At 40.0% G+C, this 21,770-nt stretch overlaps 1 protein-coding gene across 2 annotated transcripts in view; it reads right to left on the reverse strand.

Moving 5' to 3' along the window:
- VRK1 (VRK serine/threonine kinase 1) overlaps positions 1-20,725 on the reverse strand; it is a 52,698-nt gene extending 31,973 nt beyond the window's left edge. For both annotated transcript variants that reach the window (XM_065403125.1, XM_065403126.1), the window contains exons 1-8: positions 20,619-20,725; positions 13,440-13,601; positions 11,521-11,576; positions 5,164-5,233; positions 4,267-4,354; positions 2,823-2,931; positions 2,584-2,676; positions 1,410-1,542 (exon numbers count right to left, since the gene is read on the reverse strand). In XM_065403125.1, coding sequence (XP_065259197.1) covers positions 1,410-1,542; positions 2,584-2,676; positions 2,823-2,931; positions 4,267-4,354; positions 5,164-5,233; positions 11,521-11,576; positions 13,440-13,596 — 706 coding nt within the window. In that variant the 5' untranslated portion in view covers positions 13,597-13,601; positions 20,619-20,725. The remainder of the gene's footprint in view (positions 1-1,409; positions 1,543-2,583; positions 2,677-2,822; positions 2,932-4,266; positions 4,355-5,163; positions 5,234-11,520; positions 11,577-13,439; positions 13,602-20,618) is intronic.
- Positions 20,726-21,770: the final 1,045 nt, after the last annotated feature.

Here is a 21,770-nt window from a genome sequence, read left to right on the forward strand (position 1 = left end):
AGTATTGCTCAAATGGCTGGAAGACTGATAAAGGAATTTGAAATTAATCTCTTTCTTCCGCTCACGAATATGACATGCTGCAGTTATCCCAATTTCTGAAGCATTTTAAGTCCTCGCATTGTGACAAAATAGAGTGAGTGAACTGACTGAGTTATGTTCAAAACATTTTTACTTCCCCATTGCCCAAAAACAGGGAATAGCGTTGAAATGTGAGTTCTTCAAATTATTATTCCACAAATGGAAATATTTCAGATTTCCTGAATACTGAAACATTGCTTGCAGAAGATTCTGAAATCCAATATGTTGACAAGACGAGGGATATAACATATTTGCTTTCACGTGTTCCACAAGATACCGATTAAAATGTTATTAAATGTATCAACAGGAAAATCCCCTTTCACCTGGGCTAAAAATTGACTAACAGACCTTAGAGTTTACATCCAAGCAGATTTTAATTTTTAAATTAAAACTTGTGCAAGACATCAAAAACTTTCCTAAACATTCAAATATAACACTTCTACTGCATTTCTATTGCAAAACCATGCTCTGAAGCGTCCCTACCCTCTGTTTGACAGAAACTGGGAATGGGCAACAGGGAATGGATCACTTGATGATTACCTGTTCTGTTCGTACCCTATGAAGCACCTGGCATGGGCCACTGTCAGAAGACAGGATACCGGGCTAGATGGACCATTGGTCTGACCCATTATGGCCGTTATGTTCTTCATCTACTAATTCTATAATTTTATCAAAACAAGCAACAAACTTGGTCTGGCAAGATTTGCTCTTTATAAAGTCATGTTACTATAATGTTTAATATTTTTCACTTTTTGTTTTATTATTTTCAATGGACACAGATTAGATTTAAAGGATGGTAGTTTACAACAAACAGAATTTAAGGCTCAGCCTTGGCCAGATATGGGAGAAGTATGCTTCAAATTGAATTTAGGGACCATTAACTCCCTTAAATAGCTGTGTATTTTTCCCCTCACCAGAATCACCCCAGAATCATTATCACACACCTGTCCACTTACACAGTTAGTACCAATTCAATAAATGTGTCTCATACTAACAGATACACATGATCACTCTTAAGAGATTAGGTGGGTTTCTTATATAAAGGAGATATAATCATATCTATATGAAAAGGAATACAAATGATTTCCAACACTACAGCAAAGTAACAGCTGAAAAAATTAGTAAATGCTCTAATTCTGTTGCCCAGCAAATTTCAGAAAAAACATAGCTGAACTTCTGCTATACAGTTGGAACATTTAGTTTTTTAAACACAGTGTTAGGACTTCACAGTAAATACGAATCTATTTTAAAATGTCCTCTCTAAAATGTTTGTGATTAAAATAAAAACAGTCTTGTATGGAACAAAGTGAATTAAAGCTTTGACTACTTACCCACACCCTTATGTGCATCAATACTAGTATATTCAATTGTACCATCGTGACATCTTTTGGGGTCTTCTTTATATTTTTTGTGCACTCCTTCTGGACAGTATCGATAAGCAAGGCCATAATCAACCAAGTACACCTATTAAATCCCACATACCATACAAAGATTAAAGGACTATTCATACAGAACAATTCATATAAAAACAAATACAAGTGACTCTCAGAACTTCTTTAGAACAAAAACTCCAAAAGGTCAGCTCTTTGGATTAAAAAGCTCATTTATTCATTCTTAAACATGAGAGACATGTATATAAAATTCAGTCACTTCATGCACTATGTGAAAAATGACAACCAGTTTTAGAAATCATTTACTGCTGATCTAGTGGCAGTGCAAAGTAAAATGTTCAGTTCTTATCTAGGAGCAGGCTGGATTACAATGGTCTATTGGACAACAGTAAAAGAGGCTCACAGTATTGATATCAGAGATTAGAATACATTTATCATGCTGTATTTCTTGAGTATTCATATAAAGCTACTGTTGTTGTCCTATTACAACAAAAGGAGTACTGCAAAAGAATAGATGCCAGGTAGTACTCTTCATTATCCCCTGGCTACTTCTAAATATACTGGCAATAGTTAATCTACTTTGTGAGGTAAACTATTTGGACAGGGAAATCCGTAGAATTATGGAAATTAAATGCACATTTTCCAAACACTAAAGGGTTTAAAAAAAATTAGAAAACTAAATATATTTCTGTAAATCAATTGATTTGAATAATCAACATGTTAACAGACCAAATTTTCCAAGTAACAGAACACTTGTATTTGATGGATCCTTGAACAAAGGAAATAAAAAAAATGACAAAGCAGACAGGCAAACATAATTTACTGGTGTACTATATAATTTTAAGCTTCCACCCCCAAATAGCTATTTGAAATTCATTTTGTATCACAAGCACTCCTCCTGAATATTATTTAGGGCAGAATAGCCAACTTGATAAACTGCCAGCAAATTGCATCAAAAATGTAGAATATTAAATATAAATGTCAAGCAGAAATATCACCGTATACATTCTTAAAAATAAGACTTCTGCTAACGTTCACAGGTTCAAAGCACCTCAGTGTGTTGTCAAACAACAGGATTAAAACAGGAGAAATGAAGCACAGATATCAGAAATACCTGATTAAGATTCTTGTAGCTCAGGAGAAGGTTTGAGGCCTTGATGTCTCCATGCACATATTCATGCTCATGGATATATTCCAGAATATCAAGCTAACAAAACACAATATACAGGAGTATCAGCGTAGTACCCAACTCCAGCCAGCAGAGGACCACTATTCAGCACAAATTGCTTTTTAGCAAAAGGCTATATTAAGAAGATGGATTTTAAAAATGTTTCAGGAATTACTATTACTTACTATTCTCAAGCTTAATTTTAACACAGTTTTGTGTGCAAACTGCTTTGCATTCTCTTCATAAATTTTCTGAAGATCTCTCCCAAATCGGTCCATTACCATAAACCTATAGCTGAAATTCAAATCGGGGGGAAAAAAGTTACTGAATTAAAATGTGTACAGTATTTTACCCATGTATTTTACCCCATTGCACTAATTACTGAATTCAAGCATGTTTATTTTTAGAATAAAAATCAGCTATGCAGGCAAACAAATATTTATGAACACTAGAATGTTTTGTACTGTACTTCAACCCTAATACTTGTTTTGTTTGCTTTATGTCACCTAAACAAAAGGTCCTCCATCAAAGGTATGATCCTGAGATCCAGCTAGTTATGCAGTATAACAAGCGCCCATCTCGGAAAGTACTATGGTGTTTCATTCACAACAGGAAAGAGCAACTATTAATTGCCTGTTAAGACCAATTTCCCCCCCCCCCAAAAGTAATTTATATTTTACTTAAATGGTTACTTTCACAAGTTGGCTGCTTTAAAAGTAATACTACTAAGATTTAAATGAGCATTCCACTTATTGAAATGAAGCTCCCCTATCAAATATGTTTTGATATTCATCTCTAAGGTCACCATAGTTTGACTTTATTATAAAAGCTCATTCCATAAAAGCCCTGCACATGAAACATTATGAATCTGAAAAGCTCATTTGGATTGAGACAGTTACATTTTGTCATACTGCATTTTCTTTTGCATCCCAATATCACCTGAATTCAAGTTCTTTACATTAGATTACTGGATGATTTAATGCCCTATTCAGACACTTGAGGCCATAGTATTAATTGCTCTATGAATTGACCTAGCCAGAGAAAGTTTGCACTACTGTACAAGGTCTACAAGATCCCTAATTCTACAAGTTCCACACTTAGCATGGATCTCGCTTCCTCCACCACCTTTCCCTGCTGATGTCATATAGCCTGCTGGAGTAACCACTACTGTTTTGCCAAAGAGTTAGCCATCTCCAACCCAACTGATTCTGTGCTATTACAGACTAGCCATAAATGCATGTAAAGTCAGTATATCTCTGAGCTAATGGATTCCTCAATCTCACATGAAACAGTATAAAAACCTAGCCTTGAACTTTTGAAATAAAATAAGGATTGGACTGTCTATACCAGCTCTCAGATTAAATAAAAAGACTCTCTCCCCCAAGAGTAAACAAACTGAAGATAAGAAGGCAAAATGTAGTAAAACAGTGCATTTCCTTCTTTATACATGTGAATTAAAAGACTAATTCTGCACACATGTCCAGGATAATTAAAAGAAAAATTACAGAATGTAGCTTATAATGGTCAAGGATTTATAAATTAAGAGCTGGACTCTGAGATGGATATAAAAGAAGAAGTTGTTGTGGGTGGGAAAATATTAATATGTCCTAAACACAAGACTTATTTTACCTGTTCCCATTTTTTTGATGCAAGCCAGAGCCCCAGTACTTCGGTACACCTAAGTACTTCAGTTTATGGGAACTAGTCCATTTCTGAACTAAAAATATAAATAAAAACAAGGTTATGAACTTGTACTGCAGGAGTCTTGTGGAAAAGATTGCTTATAAATCATTTAAAATGTATGCATGTAAGATCTGATCATTATCTGATAGTGAGAAGCCATGAACCAAGTATACCAGACAACAAGTAGGCTCTTCTATCTATTTCTAAATCTGGTAATGAAACATATCCTAACATGAACAGGTATTTGATAAAGGAGATCCAACTGTAATGTATCCTGATACTAATACAACTAATACTACTGATGGAAAACTACATACCAAATATGTAACTGCAAGACTACATTTTAACACAGCAGATTCCGTTTTTTCCAAATAATGCCTCAACTATTTTTAAGTTATTTCAAATTACTAATTTTTCTTCTAATCTCATTAAAATCTTGTTTGGCTTTAAACACTAAGAAAATCCTATTTGTTCTGGTGATATTACAGGCTGAACCCTCAAAGGTTTATGACCTTAGGTGTGAGAAAGAGGACAAGAGCAATGGTTCTACTTCAGTAACTCTTATTTACAAACAATTATCTTCAGTAATTATCCATTTAGAAAAAAAAAAGTGTGTCATTGTAAAAAGAAACATCCATTTATGATTAAGGAATACAATTAAGAAATGTAAATGAACATAAGAAGGTCATTTTAAAAAAATGAATCTAAACAGGCTCTCTTGATGAGCCAACCAACACATTTAACGTTAAAGGCTGCCACTTCACCTTTATTTTATTAAAAACTCAACAAATTATTATTTATAGGGAAACATGGTCTTTTAGTTCATTCTGATAGACTGCTTACTTTGCTCTGGTTTAGCAGCTCGCATGTAGAACTTTAATTCAGTAAAAAGAGGTCCATTCTGGCTGGGTTCCTTTAAAACAGTAATTTAAAATTAGATAGCTAAAAAACAGCAGCTAAAGCTATTAAGAACTATAGCTCTTAAAATCCATATAAGCTGATATACACCCACATACAAGCATATCACTCTTTACCACCCAACTCTGGATAGTTTGATACTTCAATAAGAATTCATTTTCTGTGTACTAAAATGGCTTTAACAACAGAGACTGTTTAGAAAGTGTTAGGAGTATCAGGAAAGTATCCCTCCACCACAGCCAATACTGATTAAAGAATAACAAGTTAACGGAAAATATGATGAACTGTTTACAGCAGTGCTTTAGCAGGCCTTATTAAATACACTTTTGTCATCATCTTTAGGTTCTCTGAATTAAGGGTATTGTAATGTTGGGGTTCATCATACAACAGATTGTCCTCTTAATAAAAATCTCAACTCTTGAAATGGTTGGACTGAAAAGTATACAAAACTAATCTCTAAACATTCTTGCTAAAAGTCCCCCTTACAAGTCTTGAAGCCCTGGGTGATTACAACTGTATGTCCTTACAAGATAATGCCTCTTAGTATTAGCTCTTCCTATTGAATAAGACATTTAGGGTATGTCCACCCTGCCATCAGGAGGTGTGACATCAGCACATGTAAGCCCACCCAAGCTAGCTCACAAAAACAGCAGTGTAGCCGTGGCAGCAAAGGCAGCGGCACAAGCTAGCCACCCAAGTACAATCCCACCCAGGATCCTGGGAATATACTCGGTTGGCCAGCCCATGCTGCTGCAACTACACTACAATTGTTAACAAGCTAGCTCGAACACATGTAGCTCAGGTATGCCTACATGTAATGTGTTTTACTCTTAGATTACGATACACACACTCAACCCTAGCTCCATTTCAATGTAGATTTTTTCCTTTGCTTTAATTATTACACATTTCATACATGAAAACTAAGCAAGAAACCCAAAGATAATGTTACCGTATGATACTATTGACGACTTGAAGATATGTAGTATGAATCTTAAATCATTTTTATAATTGTAACTTTTAAGGGCAGATTCAATGGTACACCAGAAAAGGGCAAATAACCAGAGTGCACTGGCCAGTTAACCTGGGTTTACAGCTGCTTTGCATCACCAGAGCAGCGCAAAGCAGATAACAAAATCATAGACATGGTGGGAGGGATAGCTCAGTGGTTTGAGCATTGGCCTACTAAACCCAGGGTTGTGAGTTCAATCCTTGAGGGGGCCATTTAGGGATCGGGGGGGAAGCTGTCAGGGACAGTACTTGGTCCTGCTAGTGAAGGCAGGGGACTAGACATGATGACCTTTCAAGGACCCTACCAGTTCTATAAGATAGGTATACCTCCATATATTCAGGGCTAGCAGACTTCAAAAAGTCATCTAGTCTAGTCCCCCGCACTGAGACAGGACCAGGTAGACCTAGACCATCCCTGAGAGGTATCTGTTCAACCTGTTCTTAAAACCTCCAATGTAGTTGTGCATTCGACTTTTCCTTCCTAACTGTAGTACTTTGCCCTTATCTTTACTGAATTTTAGCTTGTTGAATTCAGATCAATTCTCCAATTTGTCAGTCATTTTAAATTCTAATCCTGTCCTCCATAGTGCTTGCAGCCCCTCCCAGTTTGGTGTCATCCACAGATTTTTAAGCATACTCTCCACTCCATTATCCAAGTCATTAATGAAAATACTGAATAGTACTCGACCCAGGATGGGCCCTTAGGGGTCCCCACTAGATATGCCTTTAGATGCTTACAAATTGATTAATAATTTATTCCAGTATCTATTTGGGTACTGAAGTTAGGCTGATTGGTCTACAATTTCCCAGGTCCTCTGTTTCCCCTTTTTAAAGATAGATACTATGTTTCCCCTTCTCCAGTCCTCCAGGACCTCACCCATTCTCCATGAGTGCTTCAAGATAATTGCTAGCAATTTTGAGATTGCTTCTGCTAGCTCCTTAAGTACCCTAGGATGAATTTCATCAGACCCTTAATTTGCAACTATTTATTGATTTAGAGCACTGTTAAGAAGATCGTCATTATGTGAAGAATGGGACAAGAGTAGTCCAGTTCCCAAGTCCTAATACTCCTGCACTTTCAAGGTTTCTCAAATGGTCCTTAACTCTGTTCCCCCAGCAGTACTGCCCTGGTTTACAGTAGAGCCAAGGCAGCAGTGTTATGGGTAGCCTTTCAAGTACTGATACCCAGGCTAGTAGGCGGAACCTTTAAAGAGCAAGGACAGTTGTGCCAAGTAATCTACCACTGAGAACTCTGGCACTCATCCAGTATTCTTTATATCACACTCATTATAACCAACAGAATTGTGACATGCAAATTTGCTGTAGAAAAAGGGTGGTGATTGGTGGAGTTATCTAGGATATCGCAACAGCCCCAGTCACCTGAGCTGCTGACCTGACCACATATTTGCCTATACAATCACAATACAATAATTAAGCTTAATTATAACAATTTCTTCAAATATAGCCTATGTACAAGATTTCAATTAACTGCAACTATATAGAAAGCTTGAAGAGTCTTATTCTGTTACTAAGATCATTTGGAACAAAAAAGGCTGACTGATGCTAAATTCTTTAAAAGCACACATTTTAAAATTCATTTTAACCCAAACTAACAGATTTACCTATAAATTCTCAGAAAATATATTCTGTACACAGAGTAAGTGCCATGAATTTGGTAAGCATACACTGTTTTTTTCATAACTGAGGCTGATTCATGCTTTAAGTGTAAAACAGAATTCAGCCTTAACTATGGAGCTGCAACTAATGCCTCCATAATAAAGTTAATTCTAAACAGTGGTATCCAACCTTTTTTACACACAAGATCACTTTTAATTTCAGTGCAACCCAGGATCTACACCGCCCCTTCTCCGAGGCCCCGCCCCGCTCACTCCATCCCCCCACTCCCTCTGTCGCTTGCTCTCCCCCACCCTCACTCACTTTCATCGGGCTGGGGCAGGGGGTGGGGATTTGGGGGAGGGGCTCTGGGCTGTGGCAGAGGGGTTTGGAGTGTGGAAGGGGGCTCCGGGCTGAGCCTGGGGCAGGGGTGTAGGAGGGGGTGAGGGGTGCAAACTCTGGGAGGGAGTTTGGGTGCAGGAAGGGGCTCCGGGCTGGGGCAATGTGTTGGGGTGCAGGACGGAGTACGGGGTGCTGGCTCCAGGAAGGGCCTCAGAACTGGAGCACGGGAGAGGGTTCAGAAGGAGGTATGGGGGGCTGACTCTAGGCGGGGGCTCAAGGCTGGGGCAGGGGCTTGGCGTGTAGGAGGGGATATGGGGTCCTGGCTCCGGAAGGTGGCTCAGGGCTGGAGTGCTGGCTCCCACCGGGTGGCACTTACCTCGGGCAGCGCAGTGAGGCTAAGGCAGGCTCCCTGCCTGCCCCAGCCCCACACCACTCCCAGAAGCGGCCAGCACGCTCCTATGGCCCTGGGAAGGGGTGGGGACGTGGCTCCGCATGCTGCTCCTGCCTGCAAGCACTGCCCCTGCAGCTCCCATTGGCCGCAGTTCCCCATTTCATGACGCTGTATTATGATTATGTATTATGATATTATGATAACAATGTTCAATACCACAGTGATTGGCACCTTATAAAATACTTAGATTTCAAACCTGATGTACTCTAGAAGTTCATGCCCAAGCTTTAGGAAATTGAAACTAAAATTTGACTAGCGGAAATACCACTCTCTGCCATTACATTGTATATGTCAAAACTCAAGACATATCTGCCTCTCTTTTCTTTAACAATATTTTAAGAATTAATTAAATTGTCCCATCTAGAAAAGATAAGCAATGTCATTAAATAAACTTTGCACCCACGTTTGCCCAGAGACATCTGAAAGTTCATACTTTAAGAAGCATTTCTTCATTAGGAAAAAATTGTGAAAAACTTTACAATTATTCATTTTATACCAATTAGATACCAAAACTATAAGAACTCTATGCCAGAAGACTAAGCCAATTTCTATACTGCTTTAATAGTATAACCATCTGAAGAACATTGCTGGGTGAACAAACATTTTGTTTAACTACTGAACATTAATAATCCTTCAGCTATTAACCTCTTTATCTCTGCTGTGAGTTAACTTGGCTCTCAGGGCATCAAAAACAGACCCTTATTAGAAGTTGCATCCCAGTTGAGAAGGGAAGCAACAAGTCATGGGTCATTCACGTAGGTATAACAAATATCTGTTGAAGAGGAAGTCAAAATGCATGGACTAGGAGAGCAGAAAGAAGAGCACTAACTGCTTAACCAGTAGAGAAGAAAACAGCAGTATAAAAACTGGGGTGCAGAGCACTTCATACTGGTGCAAAGACATCCTGAATACATAGACAGGAATAAAAGGAGAGGAATTAACTTTCAGGGAGCTTAGCAATAGAGGTACTACAACACACAGTAAAAAGGCAATTCCATTATTACAGAACGACAAAAATCTGTTACAATACCTTCTATTTCTTATCAGGCAAAATGCCACTTCACAGCAAATGATCATTTCTAACAACAGGCTCACCACCAATTGTCAAAAAATAAGTATATTTTATAGTTCATATGATGTGACACTGTCAGTTTCCAAAGTGATGCAATGAGCAGAGCAGACTGTTTTATTCTAAATTAATTGGATCTTTAAACTGGAATAAAAATCTACTATAACATTTATATTTTTCACAGAGGGCCAACTATTAGTGCAGTAGATTTCACTGCTGCTAAACAAATGAGCAGACAGAGGAAAAAGCATGATATAAACCCCCATGCTTCAGAGCTAGACTCAGGAACAAAAGTCCATACTAACAAGTTATTGCGCAATTTTCCAATAAAAGGTCATGCACCTTTCTCTGAAGCATCTGGTCTTGACCATTGCCAGGGACAAGATATTTTACCAAATGGGCCACTGGTCTGATCTAGTATGTCCATTACTATGTTCCCAATTTCTCAAGTGGTTCCTGGAGCTACTTTTCAAAGTCAGAACCCAAATTAGGGGCCACATTCAAAGTAATCAAATGAAACCTACATATCAACAAGGTTGGGAAAAGAACATGTTAAACTGGAAAAAAGTTAAACTGCAATACAAATTATTACAAAGTTTGGCCAATAGTTGCATGAATGTATTATCATTAACTAATATATAGCTCTGCCATTTCCCTGGCCTTCACCTAGTCTACTCCTGCCACCAAGAGAAGGAAGAGGCTAACTGGCACAGGAACTGCCTAGATCAGTCTTACACCAGAAGGAAGTTCTTCAATAGCCATTTGCAGACATTTAATCCAGTTTGTGCTGCCTGAGTGGTGTAAAGTAAAGAATTGTGCTGCATGATCTGGGTCACTGCATCAACTACCGGCTTTGTGCTGGTGACTCTCAGGCCTGGTCCCCACTAAGCCCCCACTTCGGACTAAGGTATGCAAATTCAGCTATGTTAATAACGTAGCTGAATTCGAAGTACCTTAGTCCGAACTTACCGCGGGTCCAGACGCGGCAGGCAGGCTCCCCCGTCGATGCCGCGTACTCCTCTCGCCGAGCTGGAGTACCGGCGTCGACGGCGAGCACTTCCGGGATCGATCCCAGAACATCGATTGCCTGCCGCCGGACCCTCCGGTAAGTGTAGACGTACCCTCAGATCTGCCTTTCCACTTCTGATCTGCCGCCTTTCATCTAAACTCATGTCTCAGCCTCTCTTGATGTCTTTCCATTAACTTAAATTTAACATGGCCAAAACTAAATTTCTGATCTTCCCTCTGCAATACTCATTTCTCCCTCTTTTCTGTCACTTTTAATAACACCATCGTTCTGAGCGTCATTCAGAACCATAACCTCCAGGTCATTTTCAATTCCCTCTCATCAACTGCCCCATACACCCAGGCTGTGTTCAGATCTTACCACTCCTTCCTATCCTGTATTTTCAATTCCAACTTTTCTGTCCAGACAGCCAAAACTCTAGTTCAAATTCTAACATCTCGTCTTGTTACAGAAACCTAGCCTTCTCTAGTCTCCCTACAGCACAAATGTGATTGTTTCTCTTTTCCTCTCTTCATATATCACTTTGTGTGTTTAGCATGTAAACTGTTTGGGACAGGGATCGTGTCTTACATGTTTGTACAGTAGCTAGCACAATGGGGTCTTGATCCTCACTGGGGCTTTTAGGTATTACCACAATTATTATTAAATGTACATTAATGAAGCTCGCACTACATGACTTAATTCTAGCTGAGGGGATGTTTCATGTTATACATGCAATACTAGAGAAGTCATTTGATATCTTGAAATAAATAGATTCAAAATTTCTCTTACCACTTTTATAACATAGGGTGCATCACTGCCAACCGATTTTGAAGAATTAACATCAGCTGTTAAAATATGAAGCGTTTATCAGTAGAATGAGAGGCAACTATCGTAAAACACATACAACTACTACTTGTTATGTCATTTGGTTAGCTACTCTATAAAGTAATTAAATATTAACATGAATATAAATTGTTCAGTAGCTTGGTGTCAGAATTATGCAGAAAACCAAGTTAAATTTCCCGTCTTGATTTCTCCCACTGGGGACATTTACTAAATGATAAAGGAGTCCCCCACCCCCTTGCCATTCACTAGTACCTTCTCAAGTGACAAAGGTAAGGCCTAATTTACAGTGTGGCTTACGCACAGGAGACCATCATTTACCTTTTTACGAAGATACGATATATATCCAAAAAATATTTTCCTATCTTTCAGCTCTCAGCTTGTCTGAGTGCCATTTTAGAAACTCCACAGGAGAGGTGTTAATGGGGGATTCCATGGCAGGCAATTTTAAAATACCAGATACTCAGGGAGCCGGGGCACACATCTATACCAGTGGGAGAAGGGGCTTGAGCACTCTCTGAGCGGGAGTAAGGTTAGTCTTTCCTGAAAAGGCAACTACTAATACGCGCAAGTGTATAACATGAGCAGAGTTCCACCTCTGGTAGGGTTACCAGTTGAATGGGCAAAAACATGCAGTAGTGGAGGGCCACCATGGCAAGGCTAGAAACCCCACTTGGTAGCTACCGTCTTTCAATACAATGCTTAATCCCCTCCTACTGTTGCCAGTTCATTTTAGGAGCACTATGGCTTACCAAATGATTTTGTAATTAATAAGTGACTGCATGCCACATAATTCAATGCAATCATGCCACATAAATTGGGAGGAGAGGGAGGACATCTTGTCACACAGTAAAGGCACCACATAGCCCTTGGCTAGAGTGTTCATCTAAAGTTTCATCCCCTCAACACTGGTGTGTAGAATGATAGCTATGATAGGACCACCTTCACACTGCCCATTTATTCAGAAAACAGATACATTTAAGGATTAGGTGCCATATTATTTTTCACACGTTTTCTCACACTCAACAAACAGATAGCACTACAAAATGAAATTTAATGGTACCCTGACAGTGAAATTCTTGGACTTGATAGACAATGCAGGGAATTGGTTATGTAATATCAAGCACTTGACCATGCCAGTTCAAATGCAACCCAGCAGAAAGGAAATGGAAAGCTGTCATCTGTTGTCTGGTCAGCATCCTATATCAAATGAGTCAATAGTCTCAGTTTAGAATTTAAGTGCCAAGTATCCTCATGACAAATAATACCATCAGAACAGAGACCAAAGATCAAATTAGCATGGAGACTGAGCTATCCTCTCACCTCTACAGGTAGGTCCTCCAAAGTCAGAGCTGAAATACCATGGCAAGGCAGTGTGGGGATGATGCCTGAAGTGCTGGTGGCCACACCAACAATCTGGCCTCTCTCACAAGTACTAAATTTAAATTAAAAGTGCATAAATGACCTTTAAGATGATAAACTAATTAAATATGAGAAAGGGGGAATTATGAGATCTGTCTACAAACATTTGAGGGATATTATAAAGAAGATGGATGATTTATATGGGAATAAAGAATGTTACTTCAGCTAAGAAAAAATATGATCTGTCATATGAAGTAGTTGGGGTTAGAGTAAGAACCAAGAGGGGCTTCCAAATACAGCGTATGGAGGACTATATCTTCAATGCCTTTAATAACTATTTTCTACCTACATTTCTCAATTCTGCAAGAAAGAAAAACACTAAACGGCAGCTCTAACCAAACTGTTGTTAATTTGAAGACAATAGGGTCCCCAATTTATTGGGGAGGGGGGGACCTTAAAGACCCTCATTTTAAGAAGTTGTAGTTTGGGTCACACAAACTTACCAAGATATAGGCATCCAAAGCCACCTTGACCTATAGGCATGCCTAATTTCCACTCTTTTTTTGATGTGTCTGTTAACACTTCTCCAGGAGCAAACTCTTCCGCAAGCTTCCTCTTCACAGGACCTCTTTTTCCAGATGTCTTCTTTATATATGGCATTTTCACTATAAGAAGTAAATGCCAGGGTTATAAACTGAGCAGATTTTCTTTTGCATCCTTATTCTACTCCATATGCCAGTTTTTTTATGGTCTCTTTTGCTCATGACAGACTTCCACACAGCAACCATCGGTTGTTGAAATTGCCAAATTGTTACTACAAAAATACTTTGTAAGAAATTTGCAAGGTAATCCTGTTGGCATGATTCCTAGGTGAAAAGCAATGCATATTTCTTCAGGGATCAGGAAAAAAACTTCTCAGCTGATAAGAAAAATCTGATAAAAAGTAAAAAAGGAAGCTTCAGAACAAAAGATTTTGTATTAGAAGGCTTTGCATAATTTAATACGTACTGGAGAATTACAGAATCTATTCCATTTGATAATTAATTATGAACTGACAATATGAAAAATATATTTAGCTGTGATACAATAAGCTTTATCAAGCCTGTTAAATTTACAAATGTTTCATATAGTCCATGTCTTTAATAACTGGAGTCCTGAAGCTAGATATATCTAAAAAAGAACTCTCAACTTTCTCTTTAACCATGTCTGCAGTAGTTAAGTTTGTGATTGGCATGATGCCACAAAAAGATCAAACACCTGTAAGAACCATTCAAGTAGTCATAGAATGTTCTCCCACAAATATATCTGTAACAAAAATGCAACAGTGGATTTACTGTATCCCAGGACAGCATTTAAAATAATCCAGAAACCTCAACAGTGCAATAAATAACCTCCAGTTTCAAGGTTCTGAACATAAATCTTATTTCTGCCTCTTGACCTTCAAATTCCAGCTTGGGAAGAGAACACTTTGAAACTAAATAATTTAATGGCTTCATCACAGTCAAATAAATATGTTACCCTCCAGAATGACTGAGATCTTCACTAGACAATAAGCCCCTTTGGGTTTTCCAACACTGGGACAAGAACCAAAATTTCACTGAGTCAATTCTTTCTATCTAGATTGTTTGGGTATGATATGTCAAGGAATGCATATACATCTTTCACGTGAAAGGCCTTCTTAATTTGTTTTACATAGAACTTGATCTTTGTCTGTTCCCTATGAAAAAGAAAACCATATACGCATACACAGAGCTTACTTTTTTTAAAGTACAGTTAGCCTTGGGTCTTCAAATTCTAACAATGCTCAATTTGTGAGGTTCCTGGACAGCAGAATAATTATTTGTATTTCTTCTATGTAATCACAGTTCCTGACTATTCCCATGATGTAGGAGCCATATACTGTTTGCCACAAAGTGGAAGGTGACAACTTTGAAGATGATCAGCAAATGGGGAGAAACTGCCACCTATTGCCCTTCTCCAGGACTCATCTGGTGGGCCTCTGCAGATGGATACTGATTGCCATTCAAACTAGGTATCGCTAAATTAAAAGGGAGGAGATGGAGAAAAGGAGTGAAGAGGTTCCTAATATGCACTAAAGCTAGGACAGTATGCCACTGAGTGGAAAAGCTTGTAAGTGGTAACTCAGCAAGACCAGAGAAAGGCAAATGCACAGCGGAGATTACAGAGAAGGAGCAATGAGAGGGTGGGGAAAGGCTTGAAACAATTGCTTGAATTGGCCTATTTCTGCTCCCTTCTGCCTCACCCCTCTGCAACTTCCTCTCTGACTCCCCAGTGTCCCCCTTTTCCTTGTATTTTCCTTTCTTGGTCTTGCTGAACTTTTGTTCCCTATTCATCAGCTTCCCCTCCTGGCTGCTATGCACTTTTGGGGCCCTCTCTCCAGCTCCCACATCTGAGAAATAGAGGGCCTTGCAACTGTAGCAGCAACCCCAAGCACCACACCTTTTCCCTGAAGCTCCCTGGTCTGAATAGCCACTGCTTTTCCCCCAAGCAGCCCCCTGCCATGCCAGAGTCTGCAACACTCTCCTGGAGGACAGGACAACAGGTATCATGTTCCCACCAGCTGCCAGCACCACTTCCTGGCAAATGAGATATGCCCCCTACCTAATAAGTCTGCAGCCAGGAAATGCGTCACCTGGATGAAAAATAAAATGTTAAAAAAAATAAAATGCTTTCATTCCCCACCCCCAAAGTAAAAGAAATAATATATTGTTCTACTCTTCAGGAGCCTCCTAAATGTGCAAAGTTTCATAAGATAGTAGAATTACACTTGAATACTCATAGCAGATATAGGCACACCAGCAGCAGAACAAATATGAAATCACCACCTCAAGAGAAGGGTACCTCTAAAATGTATTTCTAAAATACTATTACCCACACCTATCACATCTGAACCTTTTAGTATCCAAAACGCAAAGATTTTTTTTAAAACTCTGAATTGCTTTCCAATATTTCTAGCTATTACTGTAAAATAAAACCTTCTTTTATATATAATCCAGACACAGCTTTGAGACACTTCATCTAAATTTATAAAACGAAGTTTACCCATAATTTGCACTTGGTCCTCTTGAAATGTTTTTCTTGACACTTCAGGTTTTTTTTAAAATGAGATACAGTAGCACCAGGTTCAGGTTAAAGTTTTTCCTCCATTTATAACTGCGGAGAAATCTGACTTGAGTGATTTGTACAAATTCAAATGTTCCTTGAACTAGCCTGAGAGAGAGTGGTCCATAGACACCAGGAACTACTGCTTCTTCTCCACTACCATATACCTCCTGTGCTGCCACATCTTCTCCTGGGATTTATTCTTTGTAAAATGCTATCAACCAGAGACAAAACTTTAACTATTTATATTCAACATATATATTAGCAACAGAGCTAATATATATGTTGAATATATAAAGCTAAAAATATATATATAAAGCTAATATATATTAGCTTTATTAATGAAGAGTTATGGATATATTTCACCCTAGTAACCTCACCATTAGATCTGCTGCTGACAAACCTGCTTACAGGGAACAAAACAGCTTATTTCAACTAACTCCACAAGAGGAGTTACTGAAAAGTGCTCCCCTCTCCCCCCAGTTTTCTTTATCCAACGTGGTCAAAAGTTACACTCCTGCAGACACTCAGTCAATAAATGAATTAATTATGACATCCCCTTAACCATAAAGTGAAAGCTCAGAATGAACAGAGGTTTGACTGTTCCCAGCTGAGAATCCTGCCCTTAACAATTATACTAGATACTCATACATGGTTTCTTGACTGTCTACACATTCATACCCATCTGTTAGGATGGCATTGTGCCTACTCACAAGTTGGTCAAGCTATCACTAGGCCATAGGTGCCAAGAAATTATAGTTTAAAAAGGCAGCATGCTCAAGGCTAAGCATTCTTTTTGCAGAAAACCTGTCCTCTGAAAGTACTGAAGCTCTGGCTCCCCATGCTTCCACATTTGAGATCATATGTTCAGATATGTACCTTCTCAGAAGCTACACAGTATAAAAACAGGAAGATTTGGGGATTGGAAGCAGTTGTAGCTGCCTACAAAAATAAACACATTTTTAAGACAATGAAATTTGAAGAGACAAGGTAAACAGCAACAAAGAAGGAAAAGACAACCCTTTATTGCTACTTTTGTTATTGAACATAATTTGCCACCCAAAGATTAAATGGTCTGTTAAATGTTGTAGACCACTACACTTTTAATTTAGATATATGACTGGAATATTACCCTCTCCATATTTGGAGGATGTCCCTTGTTTCAAAGCATCTACTTCTCACTGGGATACTACTAACAACTGGGATACTACTAACCAACCAAAAGTAAACATTCATTCCATATGATCTTAAAATGCTTTACAAAATGATGCACAAAAATCATTCATCTCTAGAGAGGAATGCTGCAGCTATTTTACAATATAGTAACAACAGAATTTATAGGGCAGGAAGTGAAGATTATAACAAAATGAAAGTGATGGGGGGGGGGGGGTGTTTAGATATAATCAAATACAATTTACTCAAATTAGAAGTTTGCCAGAATACCAGCACTAAAATTATTCCTCTTGCACAATACATACTAAGGACAGAGCATCAGTTTTATCTCTCATCCAAACAGCACAATACCCACTAACACCACACTAGGGCATACATTTAGTACAGACTTAGAAGACTTCAAATTACCTACATCATAGCTTTTTTTGGTTTCTGAAATCTCCCACGAGGGGGGATGGTCCCAGAGCCCGGGCCCAGACATCTATACAGCAATTTTTAGCCCTACAGACTGAGCCCTGTGAGCCCAAGACAACCACATTTGTGCCATGGGCCTTTTATTCTAGTGTAGACATACCTTTTGAGAGGAGAGATGGTCTATCGCCTGGAGATGCTAGTCTCTCTCTCTCCGTAATAAGTCATTGCAACTTCATCATTCTGTGTGTATTACCACTCCCCCCACCTCACCCCAATCAGTAAACAGAAATATTTTCTATCTCACAGGAGTATTGTGAAGCTTAATTGAATTAGTGCTCACAAACTGCTTTGAAATCCTTGAACGTAGGGTACTATGCAGTATATTATTTGACATCTATCTCTTAAGTACTGAAAAGATTTGACCCTGCTTACTGGCAGGAACATATTTTTAAGGCACATGGTTGCACCACTTTATAGGGCTGTTTACTCAGAAGTTGCATAGACTGAATAGTTTAGATTTTGCTCCTAACAAACAGAAAAATGACAACAGAAGTAGAGGTTGGTTTGTCTGAACTCTTCTCCAAAACTTCTTTAGTGAGTACAAGGTGACTGTCTGCTTTTCCACATGCTATGCTTGAGGTATGCACACAATTTAGCAATTCAGTCTCGCAATCAGTAATCTTTATAAATGCAATCTGAAATAGTATTCCAGTTACTGCTGTTGTACTCTTAAATAAGCTTGAATAGACATTTCCCAGTTTGTGTTTTCTTCCATTCTCAGTAAAAGTCAAATGACTATAAATCAAATTCATTTTAAGGAAGTATTTCTGTATGTGGCCATTCAGAATAACTATGCTGCTGAATTCCTTCCTGGTTCTTTTCTTATTTTCTACAAACTGTCATTTTTAGATTTGTTTATCTCAATAGGATCGCTTTTTATTTTTCAGCATAGAGAGGACAGTGCTGCTAACCTGTGAACCTTTTAGTCAATAGGCAGTTCCAGCTAGACATGAAATCTGCGCGTCATTAATATTGCTTACTCACAGCAGAACTCTCCAAGTCTGCCAGCAAAGAAGAAAAAAATACCTTCCTCCTCTCCACAAAAACACTTTCTTTTTTTAAAGTTCCTAAATACTTTAAACTGTTTGCAGGTTTGGGATTTTTGTTTGTTTTATTCAAAACAATGGACACAATTTTGCTCATTTCAGAGAGAAAGCACCAAAATGGCCACTGATATTTCAGATATTTCCAGTGTCAAAACAGGTAGTTTCTACAGCAATTGATGGTCTAATTTATGCAAGAAAGTTTTTTCCCTCCTTCAGGCCTTCTGTTACATGTTTAGAATAACACCAGACATTTCAGATTAACTGGGGTTATTAAAAATCAATTGGTAGCAAAGTAATTGCTTTAGTTACAGCTATTTAAAAGTTCTTCCCTCTCAGTATTTATGTTCAAACTAGACAGGGTGAACCTATATTGGTGGATTTTAAAATATTTTATAATGTTTTGTCAAGACAGCAGAAAGCTGGGAAAACTGGACACAGGCCTCTTCACAGAGGGAAAGACATTTTATTTTTGAATCCCTCAATGCAGCATGAATCAGACCTGCCAAATCTAGTTCTTTTTAGAAGCAACCTCCCTGATTCTGGATTAATTTTAAACCAGTTTAAACTATCTTCTCCAGCCATAATTAACACTTTGTACTTCAATTAAATTTAAAATCTCCTTCAACTTTCTGACTTCCATTCATACAATTCTCAGACTGATAAAGCCCTTCATATATTTCTATTATCTGGGAACATGTCTAAAAAGCCAGACCAGATATAACCCCCAAATCTCTACATCTTTGGACCAACAATAGACACCTACACAACAACAAGGAAGTCCTTAAGTTTGAGGTATTTGGGGTGATTTTGCAGAGGTTGAGGACTGCTGTTTTTATATTCATTTGGGGCACTCTATAACCTGGGGAGTCAATGCTGATTCTCACCAAGAAGTAAGTGGTATCTCAAAGTCTGTCTCAAATAGCGATGACTTTAATGTGTGAAACTTAATCAGGAACAAGACAGTCTCCAAACATCACAAAAACCTTTAGCACCAGCAGAAGAGACTCAAAATTTCCTAATGAATGATAGAGAATGTGAGGGATGCCTTGAGGTGCTCTCCTTGTAAATCCATCAGGACAATAGGTTTGAGCCTACACCTGTGCAAGTTGAGTCCTATAAACAGTAGAAAAATGGAGCCAACTCATCTCCACAGTCCCGGTCGCAAACAGGATGGACCTGCTCGAGCCTAACTCATTTAGGCAGGATTTTAAGGATACATTTGTTATAAGGTAAAACTTATTTTCTCTCGCATCTTCATCGTCTTAAGTGATGATGGATTTCAAGTGGTCCCCGCACTCCACTTCTCCTCCCTCCACACCCCTCCCCAAGAGATGAGAAATACACTTCACTCTTATCTGCACGAGCTGGACTGATCCCGCCCGTTCTCCCTCCCCCCATGACTCACTCCTGGGCGTAAACAGCTTTACCTGCGTCCAACCCTGCGGCCATCAAAAGCCCCTGGGGGGGGGGGGAAGGGGAGGCAGGCTCAGAAACGGGGCACTGCGGGGTTGTGGGCTCCACAGCTGGGTAGGCCCCGCCCGAGGTTAAGGGGCGGGATGAACCTCGAGACCTTTCAGTAACGTCTCCCCGGGTGGAAATGGGCCCGTGGGGGTGGGGAAGCCGGGCAGGAGTGAGCCCCGCGCCGAGCGAGCCGGGGGGGGGGGAAGGAGGGAAGAGGCTGTTCCTCGGCGGGGAGCGAGTGGGGTCAAACCCCTTCCCCCCACGGGGACTCGCGGGGCAAAGCGCGACACAGCAGCTTCTCCCGCCCCTTTCCCGGGCCGGAGCCCACCGCCGGGGGGAGGGGAGCAGGCTAAGGCCGGTTCCAGCCGGCTGAGCCCGCCTCCTCAGAGCCCCAGCTTCAAATACCTGCTGGGTCTCAGGAGCCGGGCCCGGCCCAACCGCTCCTTCTTCCCCGTCCGAAATTCCCGCACTGCATGAGCCCTCAGGCAGCCCGCCCGCCAGGCTACGCACATCCCACTATCGCCCTCGCCTATTGGCTACCTACCAGACGGAGCCCGCCTACAAGAGAACAGAGCCGGCCGCGCACCTTACCGGCCACCGTCGCTCCCTCCCCACCCCGGAGCCCGGTGCACCCTGGGAGTTGTAGTTTTTGTTGGCTTGGCGGCGCAAGCCTGCGCTGTCCCAGAGCGAAAGGACCAGGAGCCGCACAGGGGGGCGCGAAGGCAGCCGTGTAAAGGAGCCGTGTTCAGGAACTCCAGTTCGGAGCAGTTCGGCCACCATCTAATGAGTAAAACCCCAGGAGGCAAGTGGAAAATACAGCCAAGGGCGATGCAGCTGCAGAATTGCCAAACCGCACACACAACTCCTGGGACTGGCTTAACAGCATGAGATTTTAAACACCGAATGGGAGGTTCCCCCCCCCCCCTCTGGTATTCGAGCATTTAAAGGTCACGTTTTAAGATTTTCCAGAAAAATGAGGGCTAGAAAAGAAGGCAGGGGGCTGGACTCGATGACCTTTCAAGGTCCCTTCCAGTTCTAGGAGATAGGACATCTCCATTAATTTAAAATTTAATTTAATTTAAAGAAGAATGCTGAGAGTGAATCATGTGATTCCTGGAGCCAGAGCTTTAAAAAACCCCACCAGATACCAGGAAATACCTGCAAGAGCTGGCAACACTGCTATCCTTATTCCTACAGTAAGAGCTTTCAGGCTGTGAAAGGTTGTGGAAGACCCATCCTTGAAACATGTTAAAACTGGACTGAGCTAAACTATATGCTCAAGTCATGGTTGCTCTGTGCCATTTGTGCCAGCCATGCTGGTGCAGAGTGCCTGCAGAACACAGTGCTTCCACAAGGATTATCCCCCAGCATACAGTCTTTGCCAGTCAGGTGCAGAACCACTGGACTCCAGCACAGGACTCATTACAGAGCAAGTCAGATCTGGTCAGGGAGATAGAAGGAAGCAAGGCAGTACTGCACCCTGATTATTCCCTAGCTGCCATAAGGCCCATTGGGGCCTTAGGCAGCAGGAAACAAATTAGGCCACCAACCAGGGCT

The sequence above is a fragment of the Emys orbicularis genome, chromosome 4 (genome assembly GCF_028017835.1).
Source record: "Emys orbicularis isolate rEmyOrb1 chromosome 4, rEmyOrb1.hap1, whole genome shotgun sequence".
NCBI lineage: Eukaryota > Metazoa > Chordata > Testudines > Emydidae > Emys > Emys orbicularis.